The sequence below is a fragment of the Myotis daubentonii genome, chromosome 18 (genome assembly GCF_963259705.1).
Source record: "Myotis daubentonii chromosome 18, mMyoDau2.1, whole genome shotgun sequence".
NCBI lineage: Eukaryota > Metazoa > Chordata > Mammalia > Chiroptera > Vespertilionidae > Myotis > Myotis daubentonii.
The window spans coordinates 17,639,226-17,661,550 of NC_081857.1; the positions used below are offsets into that span (position 1 = coordinate 17,639,226).

The 22,325-nt window shown below is 39.0% G+C and overlaps 1 protein-coding gene across 2 annotated transcripts in view; it reads right to left on the reverse strand.

Moving 5' to 3' along the window:
• Positions 1–4,490: 4,490 nt before the first annotated feature.
• The window catches only part of HMCN1 (hemicentin 1), a 378,235-nt gene continuing 360,400 nt past the window's right edge, over positions 4,491–22,325 (reverse strand). The window contains exons 101-107 of one of the 2 annotated variants that reach the window (XM_059675579.1): positions 22,135–22,248; positions 21,423–21,548; positions 18,873–19,001; positions 16,282–16,632; positions 12,310–12,429; positions 7,668–7,794; positions 4,491–5,923 (exon numbers count right to left, since the gene is read on the reverse strand). In XM_059675579.1, the coding sequence (XP_059531562.1) occupies positions 5,557–5,923; positions 7,668–7,794; positions 12,310–12,429; positions 16,282–16,632; positions 18,873–19,001; positions 21,423–21,548; positions 22,135–22,248 (1,334 nt within the window). In that variant the 3' untranslated portion in view covers positions 4,491–5,556. The remainder of the gene's footprint in view (positions 5,924–7,667; positions 7,795–12,309; positions 12,430–16,281; positions 16,633–18,872; positions 19,002–21,422; positions 21,549–22,134; positions 22,249–22,325) is intronic. The other variant, XM_059675580.1, reaches the window with a different exon arrangement.

Sequence of the window (22,325 nt, forward strand, 5' to 3'; positions counted from 1 at the left end):
CACTTCTATGTTCATTTCAGTGTTATTTACAATAGCCAAGATTTGGAAGTAGCCCAAGTGCCCATCAGTATAAACATTCAGGTAAGTTTGTGAATAGAACAATTGTGATACATTTACACAATGGACTATTAGTCATAAAAATAAAAATAAAAAGGAAATCTTACCTTTTGTGACAGCATGGATGGACCTGGAGATTATTATGCTAAGTGAAATAAGCCAGTCAGAAAAAGACAAATACATGATTTCACTCACATGTGGAACCTAATGAACAAAATAGATTAACAAACAAAAATAGAAACAGACTGATAGATACAGAGAACAAACTGAAACTGACAGCTGCCAGAGGGGAGGGGGGTTGAGGTCTGGGTGAAGAAGGTGAAGGGATTAATTAAGCAAAGAAAAAAACCTCATAGAAACAGACAACAATATATCGGTTACCAGAGGAAAAGGGTGTGGGGGAGGTAGAAGAGGGTAAAGAGGGAATAAACGGTGATGGAAGGAGACTTTAAAAAAAAAATCAGATGCCTATACTTATATATAAGGATTTCTGGTATCAAGAATTAACCAATCAGATGCAAGCTTATTATGCAACATGACCAAGAAGATCCAATTCTATTATATGACCTATATATTTCTGGGTTAAGACAAAGCATTCACACCAGATGGCTATGGTTGTGTTGGCTGATGTCATTTTTATTTCACATTCTAAGGGAGAAGAGGTCAGTGCCCATCATTAAATAGTCAGATATCACATGGTTTAAAAATTCTTGCAGCACACTGGTTGAAAATTGCTAACTTAGTAGAATCATGTAAACATATAATTACCATGTACTACTTTGAAGGACTGAATTGTGTTCTCCCACAATTCACTTATTGAGTTCCTAACCCCCAATTCCTCAGAATGTGACTGTATTTGGAGAGAGGGCCTTTAAAAAGGTGATTAAGTTGAAATAAGGCGACCAGGGCAGGCTTTCATCCAATCTGACTGGTGTCCTCGTAAGAAGAGGAATTTTGGATGCACAAAGAGACACCAGGGGCATGTGTGCACAGAAGGATGACCATGTGAAGAAGCCAGGATGCTAATATTTTTCGCATCACAAAATGTATACGTTAATCAGTATAAAGTATATAAACATGCAGGCAAGCTTGTGGAGACGCTGACCAAGATACTTACACTAAGAGACATACACCCATCTAAATTTTCTATTTACTTTTTTTTTTTTTTTTTTTACAGAATAGTTAGTAAAGTTGTTTAATGTAGAATTTTTTAGTTTGTTATTTTGGAAGTGCTTTATTGTAAAGACAATTCTTTTGTTGATGACTCAGCAGCCACTTTGTCGGTCACATTTAATGGAAGGAACAGGAGGGTTAAACGCTTGGCTTTCTTATTTGGTTTCTTTCTTTGAGCTTTCTCCACTGAGGCTCACAATCTCTTGATTTCTCCCGTCCATCTCCCGTGCAACGATGGGAGGCAACCTTCCCTAGAAGGTCCCAGGAAAAAGAAACAAAAAATATCCCTTAGTCTGGTTTTGGTGAGTTCCTTGGCTCTACTCATAGTGTAAGCAGAAGGTGTCCTAGCTCAAGAGGAACCTATTTTTTTGTCTTAAGTTTTTTATATCTCTGTGCAAACTTACTGGGTGGCCAGCAGTTAGTTGAGAGGCTTGGTTGCCGGCTTAATCTCATCTCTACATCACTTGCAAGTATGACTTGAAAGTTCCAAGAAAGACAGAGACTAATCCTAGTAGAAGGTAATTCTGCTACTGGGTACAGGCTGATGTGAAAGATGGGAGGACCAACCAAATGGGAACCAGCAGATGCAGCCAAGACGGATCATGGCCAGGATGAAGGTTGAGGTGGTAGAATGGGAGGGAGGAGCTCATCCCGAAACCACCGTGAAGGATTTCCAAATTCCCAGGCTGCTCCTCTGAGAATAGAGAATTGGAAACAGACTCTTGGCAGAGGACGGTGATTGGGAAACTACAATCATCCTGACCAGTTAGTTATATGTCCTACCGCTGCTCCAGCTTGGCAGCGAGCTTTCTGACTCAGTGGAGCAGTGATTACACATTGAAAACTTGGCCTCAGCTTGTCCCCTCCCAGGACCCCTGGAACGCTGCAGTTAATCAGCACACTGGTCATCAAGGATCGCTTGACATTTTGAAAATGTGTTTTAGATACCTGGGCAATATGTTGATACACTGATACATTCTTTCCGTGTCCCTACAGAGTGGGAATAAGCCGGGGCCAACGGGATATGTCAGGCACCACCTCCACACATGGAACCGCTTTATTCAGGAGCCAGGGCCAGAGTCCAATGAGTGGTCTCTGTCCTGCTGTCTGACATGCAGGCGGAGGAAACTGGAAATATTAGGAGATCAACTTACGTGGATTCCAAGACTGAAAATCAGGTACGTTGGGAGCCTGAAACCCAGGAGAATGAGAACCAAGTGGCCTAGTGCACAAGGGTAGCCTCCTAGCACCAGAAAGTCATGCTAAAGCCTTTCTCTTTGACCCATTGTCCCCCGAAGGATGCCTGGAAAGAAAGAAATTGCCCCACTGGGTCAAAGGGTATTATTATCATTAGGAACATTATTAGGGTGGCTAGAGCACAGGGCTTCTTCTTGAGACAAATAACACCCTTCCCCTAACACACAACACACACAATCTATGGGCATATTATTACTCTGTGAAATCAAGCAAAAATGGATCCAAGTCTTAAAGAGAAAAACAAGTCTTAACAGGAGAAGAAGATAAAAGAATAGGCCCTCTTTACCAATTTTTCCTTGTAACTCGTGAGTAGGGAGCTTCTGTGTGAGCTGAATGAATGTAAGATCATGGGAATTTTTTCCCCCAAAGGCAACTGGTGGAGTCCGCCTTTTTCTCGTTCACATGACTTCCTACCAGGATCCATCCTCCCGGTTCCCCATTAACGCCAATGATACCTTCTTATTCCCCACCCACCCAAAGCAACAAAACACAGGAAATGCACGAATACGTATTGTCTATAGTTGCTTTTGTGTTAAATCGGCAGAGTTGAGTAGTAACAAGAGAAACGATGCAGGAAAAGTTTGCTGACCACCAGTGCAGATCTTACTTCTATTAACATTAGGTTAATTACTTATACTGTGTTGTAGGTAGACTTTATCCGACATGTAAGGGATTGTATATATTTGAGTCTAGTATTACTGATTAGATTTCTCATTTTACCCTTTGGTTTCCTTCCTTTGGAGATGTTTCCTTTGCTGCCAGTCATTCCTCCGTGGTCTTTGGAATTTGCAGGCTCCAAGGACTGTAGTTGTAACACACAGGACATGGGCCTCCTCCCTACAGCTTTGCTTGATGCTGTGCAGGGCTTCAACACCCTGTTCTGTCAGCCTAAGGGAACAGACAGGCTCGATAACTGGTATGAGTGCCTCTCTCTGCTCCACCACTAGGGTGGTTACGAGGTATTTAAAGACAGTTTTGTCAAAGGTGCTTGGTTATCGTCAAGATCCTAGCTGGATCTTCTGGCTCCACACAGGACTATCCAAATCAAATAGTATAGTAACCAGAAGTCTATTCCTACCAATGATTGTTTAGTACAGGGCTGGTCACTCTATGCTTGCAGGACATTGGACAAAGGAAATGAGAACAATTAATGTGGTTTAATTTTAGAAAGCTCAATAATCAGGGTCATGTGCCAATGGGACATGTCGGGCACCACCTGGAACTGTTACCAAATAGGCTGTAAGTGTCCTTTCCAAGGCCTGAGGAGTCACACAGATGTCTTGACTGTTTAAACCAGCATTTTTCCAAGTGTTCCATGAGATGTTACGATATATTGGGGAAAATTTTGACTCGAACAAATGAAATCTATTTTCTACTGAGGTGCTACGATCTTTTAGTGTCGGTATTAAATATTTAATAGGAAGACATATTCTATAAACTTTCCAAACTTGTTTGACCATGGAGCCCGTTGACTCAAACTATCTTCATTGAACTCATGTTCTCCAGAATATTCTTTGGCAAACGCTGAGTTAGGCAATCACCTGCCGACTGTAGACTAGATGATTTTTCCAGGTTTCTTTGAATAATGTGATTCTAGGTAAAAAATCCTTCAATCACAGGCCATGATTAGGCCTTCACTAGTTTATTACCTATTATAGGTAGGCGATGGATTTACTTGAGATAAGATATAAAGAAACTATTTAGGTAAGTGAGAAAACTGTTAGGCAATGGAGATAACATTTGATGTGGAGTCATAAGAGGTAGAAGTTATGACATTTCTGCCACTAATTGGCTGTGCTGTCTTAAGGAAGTTACATACGTTATGAGTCCCAGGATCTTGACCTATAAAATGTGAATAACAATACAGCATTACCTATCTCAAGAGCTGCTGTGGTGATTAAATCATGACACGTATCACATACCCACATATGTATGTGGATGTGGCTATACACTTTATTACCTGTTATAGCTGCGAGGAAACAAATTTCAGGTTTTCAAAAAAGTTAAGACAAAGGATGTGAAAATTTTATTTTAGCTGGTTTTCCTGTAACATTATATTTTTATAAAATAATTTTATAAAAGAGTTCATCAAGATATTCCATAGAAAATACACACTAAGGTAATATATGTACACTTCATAAAAATAGAATACATCTTGGCAATTGCTTCCAGAGTCTGTTACCACCATGTACAGTGTATTGACGTTTAACATTTATGCTAATTTAACATATGAGATTTTTCAAGAAAAACAAAGAAAACCGTCCCATTGATACTTTAAAAAATTGTTTCCAATTGATAGGAAGGTAAAAACAATTCTGGAATGTGAAAATGAAGGAGCTAATGGCAGATTATATCAAAATATATGAACAAAGATCTATGCCATCAACAATTATCTGAGGACAAAGTAATATTTTTTCCTATGATCATAAATGGTTCACTGAAAGTAATATCCTTATTTTGGGTGTTCAAAGTGAGCACCATTTGGGATCATCATAACCTTCTAGAAGCTGTACTATTATTTCTAAAACGAGTGGTGTTTCTTTTTTTTCCTTAAAGTGAAGAGGTGTCTAAGTCCTATATATAATAAAGTAGCAATACTTTTTTTTAAAAAAGCATCTTCATAAGTTACTTAAGCTTTGCTCAAAAAACATAGCAACCAGTTTTATTACTTTAAAAATGGCCAAATGCTCAAAAATCTACTTGGCTTTGAATTATTATTATAGTTTATTGTATATTTTTAAGGAAAACGATCTTAGCTACTATGCCACCATAAAACATCACTGATGTGTCCCTGTTCGATGTTCAGAGATAATCTTTGGAAAGTAACTGTTCCAGTGTAATAAATAAAAGAAAAGGATACAGGGCTTTTCTAGACCTTAAGGAAAAGATATGGCCATGGTGGGATCCTGAAAATACCTCAGCAGTACCAAGGAAGACACACAAAACAGAGCATAGCACCATTTTCAAGTTGACAAGGTTGCAACCGTTCAGGAGATGGTAACCTGGAAGCGAACGTGATTCCCATGATTAATGCAGTTTAAATATGTGGGTTTGGCTTTGGCGAGCTTCTTAGTACGGATAGGCAGACACGGCTATATACACTATGAATGTGGTCTGATATTCAATGGTCCCATTGGCACTGTAGGATAAGGCTCGGACCCTCATGCGGTAGGTCTCTGGTTCTCGGAGGGGTCGTGTGGTATACACGACTCCTTTCAAGTTTTCAACCCTCAAGGCAAAAGGAACGGTCTGTTCCTCGTCTACCATGAGAAACGTTGTCCTGGGATGCATCACTCCATCCTGCGTGTATGCAACCAGCCGGATTAAATCTTGATTGGCGGCTATTCCAAAAGGGAGGGAGACAAGTTTGTATTCCAAGGCATATGGGCTCGAGGAGCATTCCAAATCATTGGGTGGACAGTTCTTGAGGCAGAACCTGAGGACAACAAACACATGAAGTGCATATAGCTTCCTGGCTTGGAGGAAGACATGATGCAGGTGATGCTGATCCATGACAGCTCTCAGGCCTTAAAGGCAGGAGACAGCCTGCCTGCGAGAGCAGAAAGGCTCACACCACATTCAGGGTTGCTAACTCAAACCAGATGCCCGATGGCTATGACAGTATGCTGGTCTAGAGTCAAATAGCAATCGCTCAGCTCCATGCAAGTCAGAAGCTTTTGAACCACGGAAGTAAGGATGAGTACCACCAGAGAAACTTCAAAAAGTCAGTTTTGGAAATGGAAGCATCTGTAAGTCTACTGGAAACAGTACTTCTTTTTTAAAAAAAATATATTTTATTGATTTTTTTACAGAGAGGAAGGGAGAGGGATAGAGAGTTAGAAACATCAATGAGAGAGAAACATCAATAAGCTGCCTCCTGCACACCCCTCACTGGGGATGTGCCCGCAACCAAGGTACGTGCCTTTGACCAGAATCGAACCTGGGACCCTTGAGTCTGCAGGCCGACGCTCTATCCACCAAGCCAAACCGGTCAGGGCGAAACAGTGCTTCTTAAAGAAGGGAATGCAGGCTTTTAAAAATGTTAACAACTACCAGAACACTGTTTGACAGCTGAAGTAGATATTGATAATATTTGGTTTGTTTTTTGAAAAAAATGAAAGGTTAAAGTAGGATTCCTGGGGCGGGGGGTGGGGGGGGGGGACCCTTCCTTTTGTATTTGCCAGCCACATTATTTTAGATGAGAAACTGTACTTTCTTTTTCGCAAGCCCACCTTCGCTGCTTTTGAGTCATCATGACTTTTGAACTGTCTGTCAGAAATCATTGGTAATAAAGAGTAAACTTAAAAAAATGCACAAAAGATCATTTTCTGAAGATATGTATAGATTCCTCAGTCATAGTATTTGTAGACATTTCAGAAGTCTATATTTTTAATTCCTCCTTTTCTTATTCCCCTTAGACCAGTTATGAGGAGCGTCGGTGGATCCTGGGCAGGCCACACTTGACCTTGTTACAGGTAGTTGGTAGCCACTGCTGATCGGAAAAGCAGAGTTTGAGCTCCGACCAGCATCTGGTTTCAGATCTACCTTCTTACTAGCAGGTCCTATTCATGAGGAGCATTACCTCTGATTTCAAGCACCCCAGTAACTTGGAACCTGAACAGAGTAGAACATTTCTGTAAGGAGAGGGAGTCAATAGAAGAGTAGTTTATTCAGAACCCAGAAAAGACAGTGTTTCAGACAGCAGGAAATGTATGAACGGGCAGACTACTGACTCACACTTGCTCATCTCCATTCTCTCATGAAGTCGCCGTGAGTCATCGCAGTTAAGAGCCAAGGTACTTCTTGGAACGCTCTAAGTGCTCAGAGACCTCCAAGCTCTGAGGCAACACAACAGACACTAGAAAACTTCACAGGAAGGCAGACACCCCATAAAATGCTCATGGCTGAGGCAGAATTCTAGATGTTGCATGGCGGATTCCATGCTGGGGACACGGTTCCAGGAAACCTTGGTGGCCCTGAGGGATAGATTAGGTCGCCGTGGGGACCGCAGGATGAGTTCATTTCTTGCCCATTCATTGAAGAAGGAACACACTGTTACCCCAAGTCCCCTTGGATTATGACTTCCAGTGAGTTCAACACGACTAGAGACAGAGTTTGTGGCCAAGGAGGGAGAGGAAGGATGTTCAAGGGCACGTCTGGGAAGAGAAGGCAAGACTTACCCTGTGTCAGGATCCCGCTGGTAGTCGGGTGGGCAAGGCGTATGGATGCACTGGTAGCTTCCTCTCATGTTGAAGCACATGCGATTCTGCCCACAGCGCACATTCTGCTCCAGACACTCATCAATATCTAGCAACAGTACAAGGAACATGCAGTCAGCACCGCAGTCAGAACAGGCCATCAGAGCGGGGGTGGACATCTGACTGGCATGTCGAGGGTTAGTCTTCTCCTCCCCATGAGTGAACTTGGTTGCTGTACCTAAGCTTCCTCAGTCACCAAGTGGGGATCTTGATACCTGATGTGCTGTTTCCCAGATTGCTTTGCGGATAAGTTTTTGTGTGTTGTTTTTTTAACGTATGTGAGAGGACATAGAAAAAAAAGCACTATAAAAGTAGAGGGGGAGCTATCAAGATCTCTCTGGTGTTGTTTTATCTTGGGGATATAGAGTGCATTTGAGTTTTATAAAGCAAATCATACTTTAAATTCACTAAAAAAAAAAAAAAAGCTAAAAGTTTAAAGGACATTTGTGAACTTTGAGTGAGCCTTCTCCAGTATTTTGTTTTATAAGTTCCAATTGTGCTTCCTGCTACTAGATTTCTCTTAGGACTAGTTTTCCCACAGGAATGGAACACTCGGTGAAACAAGTTTTTATTTCAGTTAAGTCTCGCCTGTTACCTCTGTGAACTAATTTCTAATTATGATTCTATCTGCCAGACGTGCTTCATCTCCTTGACAAAATGAGATGGCCTCCAAATAGAGAGAAAAGCCCTCCAGGGGAATGCGAGAGAAATTCAATCAGCCTTTTCTTCTTTGCTGTCATAAAAAACATTCCTCCATATCTTAGCTGTAATTTTTACAGTGAACTCATGCAGAGACATAGAGGTCTGGAGACCCAAACCTGGACACGCATCTGTGTGCATAAGAACAGCTACCTTATCACATATTTTCATTAGCTAAATATGAATCTATAAAGGAACGTCAGGACCTGATAGACAAAGTGTTTGTCCTTAGCTTCGTAATAACGTAACACTTCCCACAGAAAAGCTTTCAGCCGAAACCGGTTTGGCTCAGTGGATAGAGCGTCGGCCTGCGGACTGAAAGGTCCCAGGTTCGATTCCGGTCAAGGGCATGTACCTGGGTTGCGGGCACATCCCCAGTAGGAGATGTGCAGGAGGCAGCTGATCGGTGTTTCTCTCTCATCGATGTTTCTGACTCTCTGTCTCTCTCCCTTCCTCTCTGTAAAAAATGCATAAAATATATTTAAAAAAAAAAAAGAAAAAGAAAAAAAAGAAAAGCTTTCATAAGCATTCGAACTCTGGGCAGGGGACTGCCTTCATCTTCTGTCTATATTCTTCTTTCCTCAGGATTGGGTACTATACAGACATCCACTCTACTCTCTCTGCTCATCTTTCTACTCAATGCCCTTAAAAAAATGCCAAGAAATAGGAGAAATCGTGCTATCTTCTGTTAATTGACAATGTGGTGATGCTAGTTTTTATTAGGATAAAAATTACAGTCATTTTATAACATAAACATTATTGCTACAAGAAAAAGATAGCAAGAAGAGGTAAAAAATAACTTTTCTATAATTAGCTATAGACCATATGAATGCATTTAACCAAGTGCTTCTGGATACATTAAATATAATTTAGGATGAACATACTTGAAATATTTATTTTACAGAATTCTGATTCTTAATAAATAGAATGGATGACTTTGAAAACCTGGATAGCTTAGAATGCTCATTTCAAATGCAATACCAATACAGTGTTTTTAAATTTTTAGATTAGTGGTGCTTAAAATTCACATAAAGATTAAAAAATATTTATATTGATTTCAGAGAGGAAGGGAGAGGGAAAGAGAGATAGAAACATCAATGGTGAGAAAGAATCATTGACTGGCTGCCTGCTGCACACCTCACACTGGGGAATGAGCCTACAACCCAGACATATGCCCTGACTGGTAGTCGAACCACGACCTCCTGGATTCATAGGTCGAAGCTCAACCACTGAGCCACACCAGCTGGGCGAGATTTTTTTTTGTTTCTCTTCTCTTCTTGGGCAAATCATGATTGGGTGTGTGTTTTGTTTTCATTTTGCAGCCTCGTGACTTCTACTTTTCACTAGAGTTTCTGTCCTTGTTCAATGTCAAATTCACTCTAGTTTCCCTTTTAGCACTGATATTTCTACCACTAATGCATAAAGCTTCGAAATGCACATGTGAATGAAAAGTAGTCTTTTGTTCCTTGTAAATGCTTCAAACACTTTCGAAAGCTACACAAAGCCTCCGAGTTAGTCTTTTGAATACAGACTTCTGTAAAGGGCGTAATTGTTTTCTCTCGTGTCTTTTTTAAAACCACAATATATGCAACCCATTTAAATTGCAAACATTTCAAATAGCACCTGTTTCTGATTTCTTCACGTTATTTCCACTCTCCGAAGCTCAGCTGAAAGCTGAAAAATGTTTTACACTGAATGAGTGACAAGGGCAGTCAAAAAAAATTGGAATAATTAAGAAGAGAAGAAAGTGAGAATATGACATAATATAACCCTTAAAAATCTGGCTGAGGGGCTTAGCAGACCAGTTGGTTATTCAAAATGCTTCAGTGTCTACCCTGCTTCCTTCTGAAGTGCCTGGTGCACCTCTAGGGAGTGTGGTGTTAGAGTTGGGCATTGCCATCCCTTCAGAAGGACTCCTGGGTTGAAGATCTGGGGACAAGTTATAAAACAGGGACAGTGTAAGTGCTCTCACCTCACCCAGCTGCCACAGTACAATAACCCTGGTGTTAACTGAATCATAAGGGAGACAAAGGACTATTCTAGACATTATGAGATCTGTGATCAAGTCCTACTCTTGCTCTTGACTGTTCCAGGACACTGACACTCCCATAATCACTCTGAGAGTCAGTTTTATTATCTTTAGAATGGGTATAAATGATTGCCCTCGACAAATCTGCACTGCTGATAAAAATGGGATAATAGTTGTTCTGGAAAAACATAAGACTAAAAGGCAAAATACTGTTTGAACTTCCAGTTCTTCTAATCTCAGTAAAATGTTCTGAATAGGGTAAGTTCTCAATAAACATTTGGTGACAGAAGGTTGTGTTCACTTTCCGCCTCCAGCCCCCATGATCCAGTGGGGCTCTCAGGGAGTGTGAATGAGTGAATGGGCGAGGGAGAGGTGGGGACGATCATGGTAACTCAGGTAAAGCCATTTTCCATCCTGAGACACATTTTCTGCGAGCTACATCCTAGCAAGTCTTTTGTGAATCTCACAGAGAGGGAAAATTCAATCCAAATTCAATTGTTACTGATTAAGCACTCTTTCGCAGATTTTATTTGCTGTACTTTAGAAAGGATACACTTTGCACATGACAGAAATTAATAAAATTTAGATGTTAATGAATACATAATTAATAAAATTAAGATCCTGCCCACAAACTTGAGCAAGTTTCTTAGATTTTCAAGATTTATACAAGTTCTTATTTCTCTTTAATATATACATTGCAATCTAATACACCTTATCAAAGTACAATGCCCCTTTCACATTTTTGTGTAAAAAGGGTACTGTTGAGATTGATAGTTTTTCTTTTTCTTTAAAAAAAATATTATTATTGATTTCAGAGAGGAAGGGAGAGGGAGAGAGAGAATCATTGATTGGCTGCCTCCTGCACACCACTAATGGGCATGTGCCCTGACCAGGAATCTAACAGTGACCTCCTGGTTCATGGGTCGACGACACTCAACCACTGAACCACACCGGCCAGGCAAGATTGATATTGTTTTTCTTTCTTCCATCACTATACATTGTCCAAAGCTATGTTATATAACTTTGAATGCTGGTTATGTTCTTTTGTGGCTGGCTGTCTCCACCAGAATCTAAGATTTTGAAGGAAAGAAACTGCATATTATTATTATTATTATTGATTTCAGAGAAGAAAGGAGAAGGAGAGATAGAAATCAATGATGAGAGAGAATCATTGATCGGCAGCCTCTTGCATGCTCGCACCTGGGGATTGAGCCTGCAACCAGAGCATATGCCCTGACCGATAACTGAACCATGACCTCCATTCTGGTTCATAGGTTGAAGCTTAACTACTGAGCCACGCTGGCCGGGTAGAAATTGCATATGATTCATTTGTGTGAACTTTTTGTTTCCTGCAATGCTAGAACATAATCTGTTCTACATCATCTGTAGACTCAAATAATGAATGGATTATTTCATCAATTTACCCACTGATCTCCAAGCCAAAGTCCAAAATAATGCTTAACACGGAAGTACATCTGCAGAGCGCTCTTCCCACTTCCCCTTCCATCATAGCTGAACTGTGAAGAAAGGTTTTAAGAGGTCTCCCCCCATTCAGTTTTACAAATATATGAGATAAACTGGTCTAGGCATTCTTGGTCCTTCTAGTGAGGTAATACCAAAAATGTTTCTCGGCTACGTCTTTTGCTCACTTGCTTTCTTGTTGCACCGCCTACTGCAAAAGCCATGTTTAAAGATAAGTCGGAACAACAGGAATGAGAAAGAACAGGAAGCAACTAGGAACATAATTTTTCAAGAAAGAAAACATTTACTTCCGCACAGTCTCCTATGTTGATTTCAAGTGAAGTTGCAGCAACCAACATCCGACCACTGTCTCACCTTGACACGTCTTTCCGTTGAGCATGAGCTGATAGCCAGGTGGGCAGAGACACTGGTAGCTTCCAAAGGTATTTTTACACTCATGTTGGCAGGTGTCTCTGTTTGCACACTCATCCACATCTGGGGGGAAAGAGAGCAGAGTGGATAACCACACAAAACAAAGGCGAACTGTGACAGAACCAACAATAAACAGGGTGTTGATAGAAATTAGAAAAACGTCTTGGTGATTTAATACTCATGTGTTTAAAAATGCTCAGAGCTGTTTTCTATCAAGGTCTGTTTTCAATAGAGTCCCATATATAAACTGCACTATTTTATAAAATATGAACATCTGTGTATAAACACATGGAAGCGGAAACCCCCAAACGGCCAATTTCTCTATTAGTTAAGTAAGGCTGGAATGGCAGACAAACAGGTTTGAATAAGATCCTAAACCATCAAAGCACGAACTCTTGACAGAACAGAATCCCCTGAAAGAGGATATTAGTTTTTATTTTATTTAAACTTTAGCTGCCTCTCCCTCGTTCTCTCCCTGCACCCTCCCCCAAAGCTCATGCATAGCTTTCCCACACACAGATATTATCAAGTGGAGATGTGTTTATTTTTGTGACTACTCATTAAACTTCATATACTTGTAAAGTACGAATGGCAACCACATATCTATACACACACTTTAACAGCTGATTCTATTGTGTTTTAAAAATGAAATGTATTTTTAATAAACACTGCCTTTATAATTACTCAGAGTGTGTATACATTGTTTGGACACCCTGCATATATATATAATTGCTGTGGTACCTTGTGCAGAGAACTTAACATCTCAAGATCTCAGAAGATTTTTCTGCCAAAAGGAGTCACTGATACAATCTCTCTAGTTTATAGGTTTTGGAAGGTTCATATACAGTAACATATGTGAAAGAATTTTCTAAACTATAAAAATATGTCTGTCTGCTATTATTAAGCAAAGCCAAGAAAACAGCAATAAAAAAGAGAGTAAGACTAGGGGATAATTAAAAATTAATTGATATTTGCCTTCAGGATGAGATGTGATTTGGGAGGCCTCAGATTTCTTGTCTCAATTGTGTTTTGCTTTGAGTAATGTTAAAATTTGCCGACAGTGCCTGAGCACACACCAACCAGTGGAAGAATGAAGAGGAGAATGTGATGTGAATTGGGAGTAGGGGTGATGTCAGATGGAAGAAAACAGAAGGCAGATAGAAACTTTGAAATGTCTCAGAGCAAAATTTGCATATTTTGCATATTGTGCAAATCAGAATATAATTGCAACGATTCAAGATCTGTTAATGATAAACAGTCATCAAATATTGGTCAATGTTTTTGTTCTATTTTAGTTAACCAAAGCATCTGTTCCAGAACTTGTGTGATTTTTTTTTACTTTTTCCCTTTATAATCTGCTTCCGCCTAAAGTAACAACAGAAATGAAAGTGATGGTGAACTCCACATAGTCAATATCACAGTCCCACAGTAAGAATTCTAGTGATTTCTGTATCCAGACGCTCTGCAATGTACCTTTTTCCTGTGAAGCTGTGGAATCAATTCCTCGAAAAGTTAAATTTTAGCCCAAGTCTAATGATTCCATAATGTTCATCCGAATCTTTTGTAAGTTATCTATTCCAGATGGTTAATTAAAGGCATTTGGTGTTTACTGCAAGTTGCTCATCTCGTAATTCCAAAGCTGTCTGCAATCTTGGTGTAAATTTCTTTATTAACACCAACACTATAAAATACTCACCATATTTTAAGAACTATTTCTAAATGTCCCCTGTCTATTAAGTTCCCTTAAATAAAACTTAAATATCCAATAACTGACTCCTTATAGAAAGTTTACTTTAGGTATTCCAAGATCAGTCCTCATTCTGAAACAGTAGCTGCCTCAAACAGTAGATGGTATGGGAAAGATGAATTACTGTAAACATAATATTAGTCTACATAAGGTTATAATAAACACCAAGACACAGAAAACATATATAAGACTCTACCATGATGAAACTACAGGGCACAGACCGTGGTCAAGAAAGAGAATTGGGTTGTTAATGAGGAACACTTTCTTAAAATGACTTGGGCTTTCAGATGATTGAGAAGTCAGCTAGATGGCGATGGTATGTGTATAGGAGGATAGCTTAATTCATTTATCAAAGCATAAACAAAGAGTTGGGGTAGAAGAACAAAGGTAGGAGAGAAAAACTTGTCTAAAATGAAGGCTAAGTATAGGATGATAATAGGATTTGAAAACCCTTCAGTGAGATTATCTGGAAGAAAATGTGAAAGACAACATGTCAGATGCTAATTCTGTCAATAAAAGAATAGTGAAAAGTTTTAACTAACGAAGAGTCCATTCAAAACTGTGGGCATGAAAAATTCTTAACATTCAGAAAGATTTGGAGCAAGTTAGGAGTGGTGTTTGACATAGTAGTAAGGATTGTGGAGCCCACAGATTAAGTAGTGCTTCACTGTATGGGACAAAATGTAGAGAGTTGTTAATAAATGCATTAATATTTGAAGTTTAAGGAGTAAAAGAAACTAGCCCTGTCCACAGACCTAGGAAGCTGATCACAGGAAAAAGATTCCATACCCTATTAAGCTTCAGGTACATTAGGACATCTAGACAGAGAAGTCCTGGGAAAATATGGACCTAAAGAAAAAAGGTGAAAGTTTAGAAGTTTGAGGGTCCAGCTGAGTACAAGTGGAGAAAAAAAAAAGACAAAACTGGAAGTCAGCAGGAGAAGAGATTTTAAAAATGTTTAAGAGAAATGTTTAACAGAAAGCATATTTAGGAGAGAATAAGCAAAGTGTAGAACACTTAAGAAAAATACAAGAACATACGACTGGCATAGAGGTCTCATATTTAAACAGAGGTTCTTAAACTTAAACAGAATTTCTTCCCTCCCTTCTTGCCTCTGTCTTCCCTCTCTACTTTGCTTTCTTGAACAAATAGTGGGGCTAATTCCTGTTTGCCAACTCCTCTTGGTGCATGCAAACTGTGGACACTCACAGAAAACTGGTTTAAATGAAGGACAGATGGTAGTACTTGCAACTTCACAGAAAACAAGGTTTCAATTTTTGAGATGGAAATTATGCTTCCCTTTTGCAAACAAATTAAAATTCAGACTTGTGAGTTTAGATAAAGACATTGAAAGCACATACTTTCGGGTGATGGAACCAATTTAATTTGGTCCTGGCTCACATGACCTCCTCAGTGACTTATATACAAAATAATCAAACTGAAAAATCCCATGGCGAGTGTGGGACAACAGTCAACACTGTGCTGGTTGTCATATAGAATAAACAGGCCAGCCAAAACCGGTTTGGCTCAGTGGATAGAGCGTCGGCTTGCGGACTGAAAGGTCCCAGGTTCGATTCCGGTCAAGGGCATGTACCTGGGTTGCGGGCACATCCCCAGTGGGGGGTGTGCAGGAGGCAGCTGATCGATGTTTCTCTCTCATCGATGTTTCTAACTCTCTATCTCTCTCCCTTCCTCTCTGTAAAAAATCAATAAAATATATTAAAAAAAAAAGAATAAACAGGCCAGTGAGTCACTGGAAGCTTCGCTTTTAACCACGGCTTTGACATCCATCAGCTGCAGCCATGATTATGGTATTATATTATGGGACAGTATGTCTGCTCTCTTTTTTAGAAACCATATTTTGGATGCCACTGAAATTGATTTCTATACAGCATTAAATTTAGTAACACCTGCAGGTGACTAAAGAACCGTCAATATAAAACAGTAAATTATTAGACTGCACACATGCAAACACATCATTTACTTGAACAAAAACTGCAATAGTTTTCGGTGCTAGAGTAAATGTCTTGACACTTTGAGTCCTCCCAAGACTGGAGATCAGATGTAGCTCCCTGCACCCACACGAACACGGGTGCTGTATGTACATATGCATAGACTGGCCCATCAGAGAGCCCCCAGAAAGGACATGCAAGAGGGCTGACAATTACCTACACATGTGTCATGGTTTGCCTCAGAGCCTTCAGGGCAAGTTTTCCTAATAGTCCTTCTAGTCCTGGAGAGAGATGTTCTGCTGTTCCTATACTCTGAGTAGGAGCTGTAGAGATGGGAGTACTGTCTGTAATGCTGTTGAGGTTGATAGTTGTTTCTCACGGGGGAGAACCGAGCAAGGTTATAGCTATTGTACTGAGAGCCAAAAGCGGGCAGCCTCTCCAATCCAGCGCAAGATTTCCCGTCCCCTAATAAATGTTGTCCTGGTGGACAGACACACTTGAAGCTGCCGGGGGTGTTGAAGCACTGATATGCACAAGGCTTAGGCATTTGTTCACACTCATTAATGTCTGCTCGTGTGCCACGATACATAAAAAAAAGAGAGAGAGAGAAAAAAAACAACAGACACATACACAAAACACAGGAATAAAGAATCAGTCTGTAAAACGAACTGAAGACATTATGTCACCCTCCAAAGTCAGGTATTCAGTCATCTCTCAGCTGTTGTGGACTTTTGAGAAAGCTGGAACCATTCAGTTATGAATATACAGAAAGATTTTATGACTGTCCCTAAAGATTGCTTCACACGTACAGTAGAAACATAATGGGTCATATGGACAAATGTGGTCTAGAATCCGGAAAAACTAGAGTTCAAAGCTAATATAGATCTTAATTCTGTTGGTGGAACAGTCACATTACTAATTTGCATTTAATTGTAGTATTGACCACTAGTGTCTCTAAATTTTCATGCATTCATAAGTCTCAGATACAGGAAGGCTGGTACGACTACAAACATTTTTATTTTCTTTGGTATCTTTTGAATCAATAATTATTAATCAAACCAATTATACATTTTACAAGAAAATGAAAAAGAAGGACATGCAGATAGAATAATTTCTTAATGAGATATAAACTCATAAAGTCCATAAAATTAAAAAATGCTTCTCTTCTTCCTATTCCTAGGTCAACAGAGTATTACTTGCAATTTTTTCTGTCAATTGGATAACTGTATAAAAACCAGAGATCAAAACCAAATTCTTTAATTCATTACCACATGAAGAAAAACACGAATTAAGTAAAATAAGTAGTAAATTTTGCTTTAAAAATTATTTTAGTAGGCAAAAGTTTAAATTAACATTTTTAATCTCTGTAAGGCAATGGCCCTACCTTTGTCTTATTGACAAATGCCTGATATTCAACTTCTGGTCAAATTAGTGAACAAGTAAACACATTTCATTCTGCTAGGTCACTGTTATGACTGATCAAGATGTTAAATTATGTATAAGTTACAATATCTAAAGAGAACACAGAAATAGTATGTATTTCTGTTATTAAAAAGTATTAGTATTTATTTATTCTAGTAATGGTATTACTTTGAGCATTTGCTATGTGCAAAGTACTATGTTAGGTATGGTATAAAGACAGAACTCAATCTTTATGGGAGAATTTGCTATAAATAATTGTTAAGTAGGCAACCAAGGCAACCAATTTTAAAAGCATAGCATGCAAACCAGAAGCCAGTATTTAAAAGCCCGCACGTTTTTTGCTGCACTTAAATATTCTTAGGATAAATAGAATTTGATAGGTCAGTTTCTTTATTATAAATGCACTAATTGAATAAAAAGCATATGATTATCTTTTCACAGATATTTCATATTATCTGTTACTTGCCTTACTTTATATTCAATTATAACTAAGATGGAAACAAATAGGCAATTGGGAGAATTAAGTGAGATATTCTTAACGTAGGGAATGCCATACAGTAAGCGCTAAATATATGGCAAATAAAATAATATGACCAATGTGCTTAAATTGTGTGTTCACATTTTAATCCCTCATACCTAAACCTTGATATTACATACACGTAGACTTCATATTCAAATGAAATATATCTATGAAAACATTTATGCCACGTACATAGAGAGATAATCAATTAGATAATCTTCACAATTAAGTTGTCATGGTAATTATATCAGAACTTTATTTTGGTAGGTGTAGTGTACAGTAAGCACTCTGTACGGGTTATTACTATCACTTGAAGTCAGTGTAAATTGAACTCAATATCAAGTGTCTGAGAAGTACAGTTGACCCTTGAACAACGTGGCGGTTAGGAATGCTAACCCCCATGCAGTCAAAAATCTGTGTATAACTTTTGACTCCTCCAAAACTCAGTCATCCCTCAGTATCTGCAGGAAGATTGGTTTTAGGACCCCGTGGATACCAAAATCCATGGATACTCAAACCCCTGTATAAAATGGCATAGAACAGTGTATAGAGTCCTGCACAACATGAACTACTAGCAGCAGAATGAAAATACTGTCCTCAATCTGCAGTTGGATAAATCCCCAGATGCAAAAGCCAGGAATGCAGAGGGCTGACTATACATTGATTGAAAAATTTTCAGATACGTGTACCCGTGCAGTTCAAACCCATGTTGTCCAAGGGTCAACTGTTATTCAAATTATGCTATGAATTACTTAAACCAAGTTACAAATCTTCTAATTGTAGCAAGAAAGCATAGAGAGAGGTCCTACTCAAGTTGGTAAGGCTCAGTAACTTCATTACTCAGTAAGAGTTCCTGGTAACTTACCCAGACAGGGTCTTCCCACTCCTTGAGACCGGTAACCTCTTGGACATACACAGCGATAGCTGCCTCTTGTATTCTCACATATCTGGTTATATCTGCACTGATGGGTCCCATCTTTACACTCATCAATATCTACAGACATGGAGGCAATAAAAAGTAGTAACATTTCCTCTTTCAAAACCTGATATTTATTTTTATTTTTTAAAAATATATTTTTATTGATTTGAGAGAGAGAGAGAGAGAGAGAGAGAGAGAGAGAGAGAGAGAGATGTAAACATTAATGATGAGAGAGAATCACTGACTGGGTGCCTCCTGCATGCTCCCTGCTGGGGATCGAGCCCACAACCCAGGCATGTGGCCTTGACTGGAATCGATCCTGGGACCCTTCAGTCTGCAGGCCTACACTCTATCCACCAAGCCAAACCAGTGAGGGCTCAAAACCTGATATTTAAAGTGAACTTTCTTTGGAATTGCCAAAGGTTGAATTTCTCACCATGTGGTTGAGACCTGGAGTCAGAGAACCTGGATTCAGGTCCTCACTCTGTCACTTATTAACTGTTTACTTCCTTCCTCTTGCTCTTTACTATGGAAAGAGTTGTATTCTCAGCGTTTGTTTTTCTTTCCCCTTCTCAAAACTCCCTGCTCCTTTGGCCATTTATATTAGTGACTCTGATAAGCTTGTTGATGTATATTTGGAGCAACAGTACTATATGGTTTCTTTCCTACAGTCTCACATGCCTAGCTGCTAGCTGGTCACCTCCACCTCCTTGTTTTACCAGTTCTTCAAAGTCAACAGGTCCCCAGTGTCTTATCATTACTTCCTTATTTGTGGTCACAGTTTTCTTTCTTCACAATCAACCAGGCTGCAAACATCAGTTATCTTTAACTTACTCCCTCAGTTTCCAAGATCAGGTAATTCTACTTCCTCCGAACAAATCCACATATCCCCTCTTTCCTTTTCCACTTGCTATATTTTTGCTGTACCTTTTTAAACAGCCTTCTGATCTTTCAGCTCATCTCATTTCTAATTAACCTTATTATACATAACTACAGAGTCAATGGTCTTAAAATACTTATAATTGCACATAACTGCCTACATGCTCTAAGTTGGCTGCTATTCTTAGGTAGTAAGAAAAATATTCACCTATATCCATAGAACTGAAAAGAGTACAACTCTCCCAGTTTTTTTTTAAGTAGTATACTAAACATTTATGTACATCAACAGGTATCAACTGAAGGTCAGTATTCCTTCATTTATATCTATGCCCTTCCCGTACTCTTATATTATTTAGAAGCAAATCCAAGATACGTTATAACTTTATTAATAACTATTTCATAATTTTAAATGAAGTCCTATTTTTATTTTTATTATTATTATTTTTTAAAATATATTTTATTGATTTTTTACAGAGAGAAAGGGAGACAGATAGTTAGAAACATCGATGAGAGAGAAACATCGATCAGCTGCCTCCTGCACACCTCCCACTGGGGATGTGCCCGCAACCCAGGTACATGCCCTTGACTGAAATCGAACCCGGGACCTTTCAGTCCGCAGGCCGATGCTCTATCCACTGAGCCAAACCAGTTTCGGCAAGAAGTCCTATTTTTTAAATGAGAAACTTAAACTCAAGTTTCTGTGTCATCTTAAGGGTCATTGAAGGAGAGATAGCTGTCAAGAAAGAAGGATGAATTTTAGCATGTTATCTCTAAGTCCAGCTCTTCTCCCCCTGAACAGGGCTTTCTTTCCTTCCTTTTCTACCACTCCCACCTGTTGACATTCTCTTCAAGGCTATACGTAAGTATGACCACTTCCATGACTCCTTTGATAAGCACTCCTATTACACATCATCACTTGTTCAAGTACTCTTGTACCATTTTATTTTACCTCTTTTGTGGTGTTTCATTCTACCTTGTCTTAAAGTTTGTTTCTTTCTTTTGGTGGAAGAAGTGGAGTTGGCAAATCTATCCCAGTAGATTGTAAGAATATAAGAGCAGCAATACTATCTTTTAAATTTTTGTAAATCACGCAATTCATAGTTCTGCTAACAATGGCAGCCTGGGTCAGAATGGGCACGTAAAGAATAAACTTACACAGAAATACAATTTACTTTATTGTCTGGTCATTGATCTGACATTTAAAGAATATTTAGCTCTACAATTATATTTCTAACTTTTAATAAATCCTATGATTTTTTCCCAACCTTCATATGAAATTCTGAACATATATGTTAAATTTCATATTAGAAGTAAAGAGATACTATTAATTTATGTGGATATTAAACTATATAAACCAAATGTGTAACTGATGGGAACTCAAATGGTCACATGTCTCTATGGTGAGCTTCCATTTCCTCATATGGCTATGACCCCAGAATCCCAGAGGTCAACCGTACTAGAAGCTGGGGATGAAAAAGAACAAACACCTAAGCTAGGGAAAAAGAACTAGTTCCTTATTAGGTTAAATGTACTCTAATCACTAGTTTTGAAATGGATGCCTTACTTGGCTTGGCGGTGGTAAACGCATCTCAGTCACCGAACTAGCCAGCCACTCACCAATGCAGGTTCCATTTTCCGCCTTGGTCATCCCGTTGGGGCAGAGATCAATGCACTTGTAGCCGCCACGGGTGTTCTCGCAGTGCTGGTCTGGTCTGCACACGTTCTGGCGACACTCGTTCACATCTTCACAGGGGAACAAAGGGCACGTAGACTGAGAAGATGACTGCGTCAACGTTGCCATAGAAACTATACTTTTAGACTTTAAAGATATTATAGACTAATATAGATGTTGACTGCATAATCATCATGTAAAGTTAAAGTGTTTAAATCCAAGGTATGTGACACAATTATAAAACATAATAAAAATCAAAAACATGTCACAGAGCTGGCTGCCATACCAACCATTTCCTCCTCCAAGAAAAAAAAGTATACATATCTGTATATACACATATATATGTATACTAATTATTGTATTTTCCATGCGAACAACTGTAAACCTACTTTTGCCCCATCCTGTGTTATACTTCATCCTGTGTTATACTTCTGTGAAAAGATTTGGTAAAAATAATAGGGGAAATGTTGAAAAATGGTTATGTAACCCATGAAGCATAGCATTTGCTTCCATTTTGTTTTTATGAAGACTATATATACGATGCATGGTAGGTATTCCATCTTTAAATCAGGCTCAGGGCACAGCACATGAACTGGATCAGACACCAGTAAGAAGTTACAAAGATACTATGCTTTCGAATTCAAAGCCCTTTCTTACCCATGCATTTCCTGCCCTTGAGCTGATACCCAGGTTCACACCCACAGTGAAAACTTCCTATGGCATTGAAACAGCGGTGGTGGCAGGGACTGGACTCTTGACATTCATTAATATCTGTTAAATAAAGCAAAACTTTCATTATCTTCTGTTAGGAAACTTGGATGAACTTATCCCAAGTATTTAACCTTTGA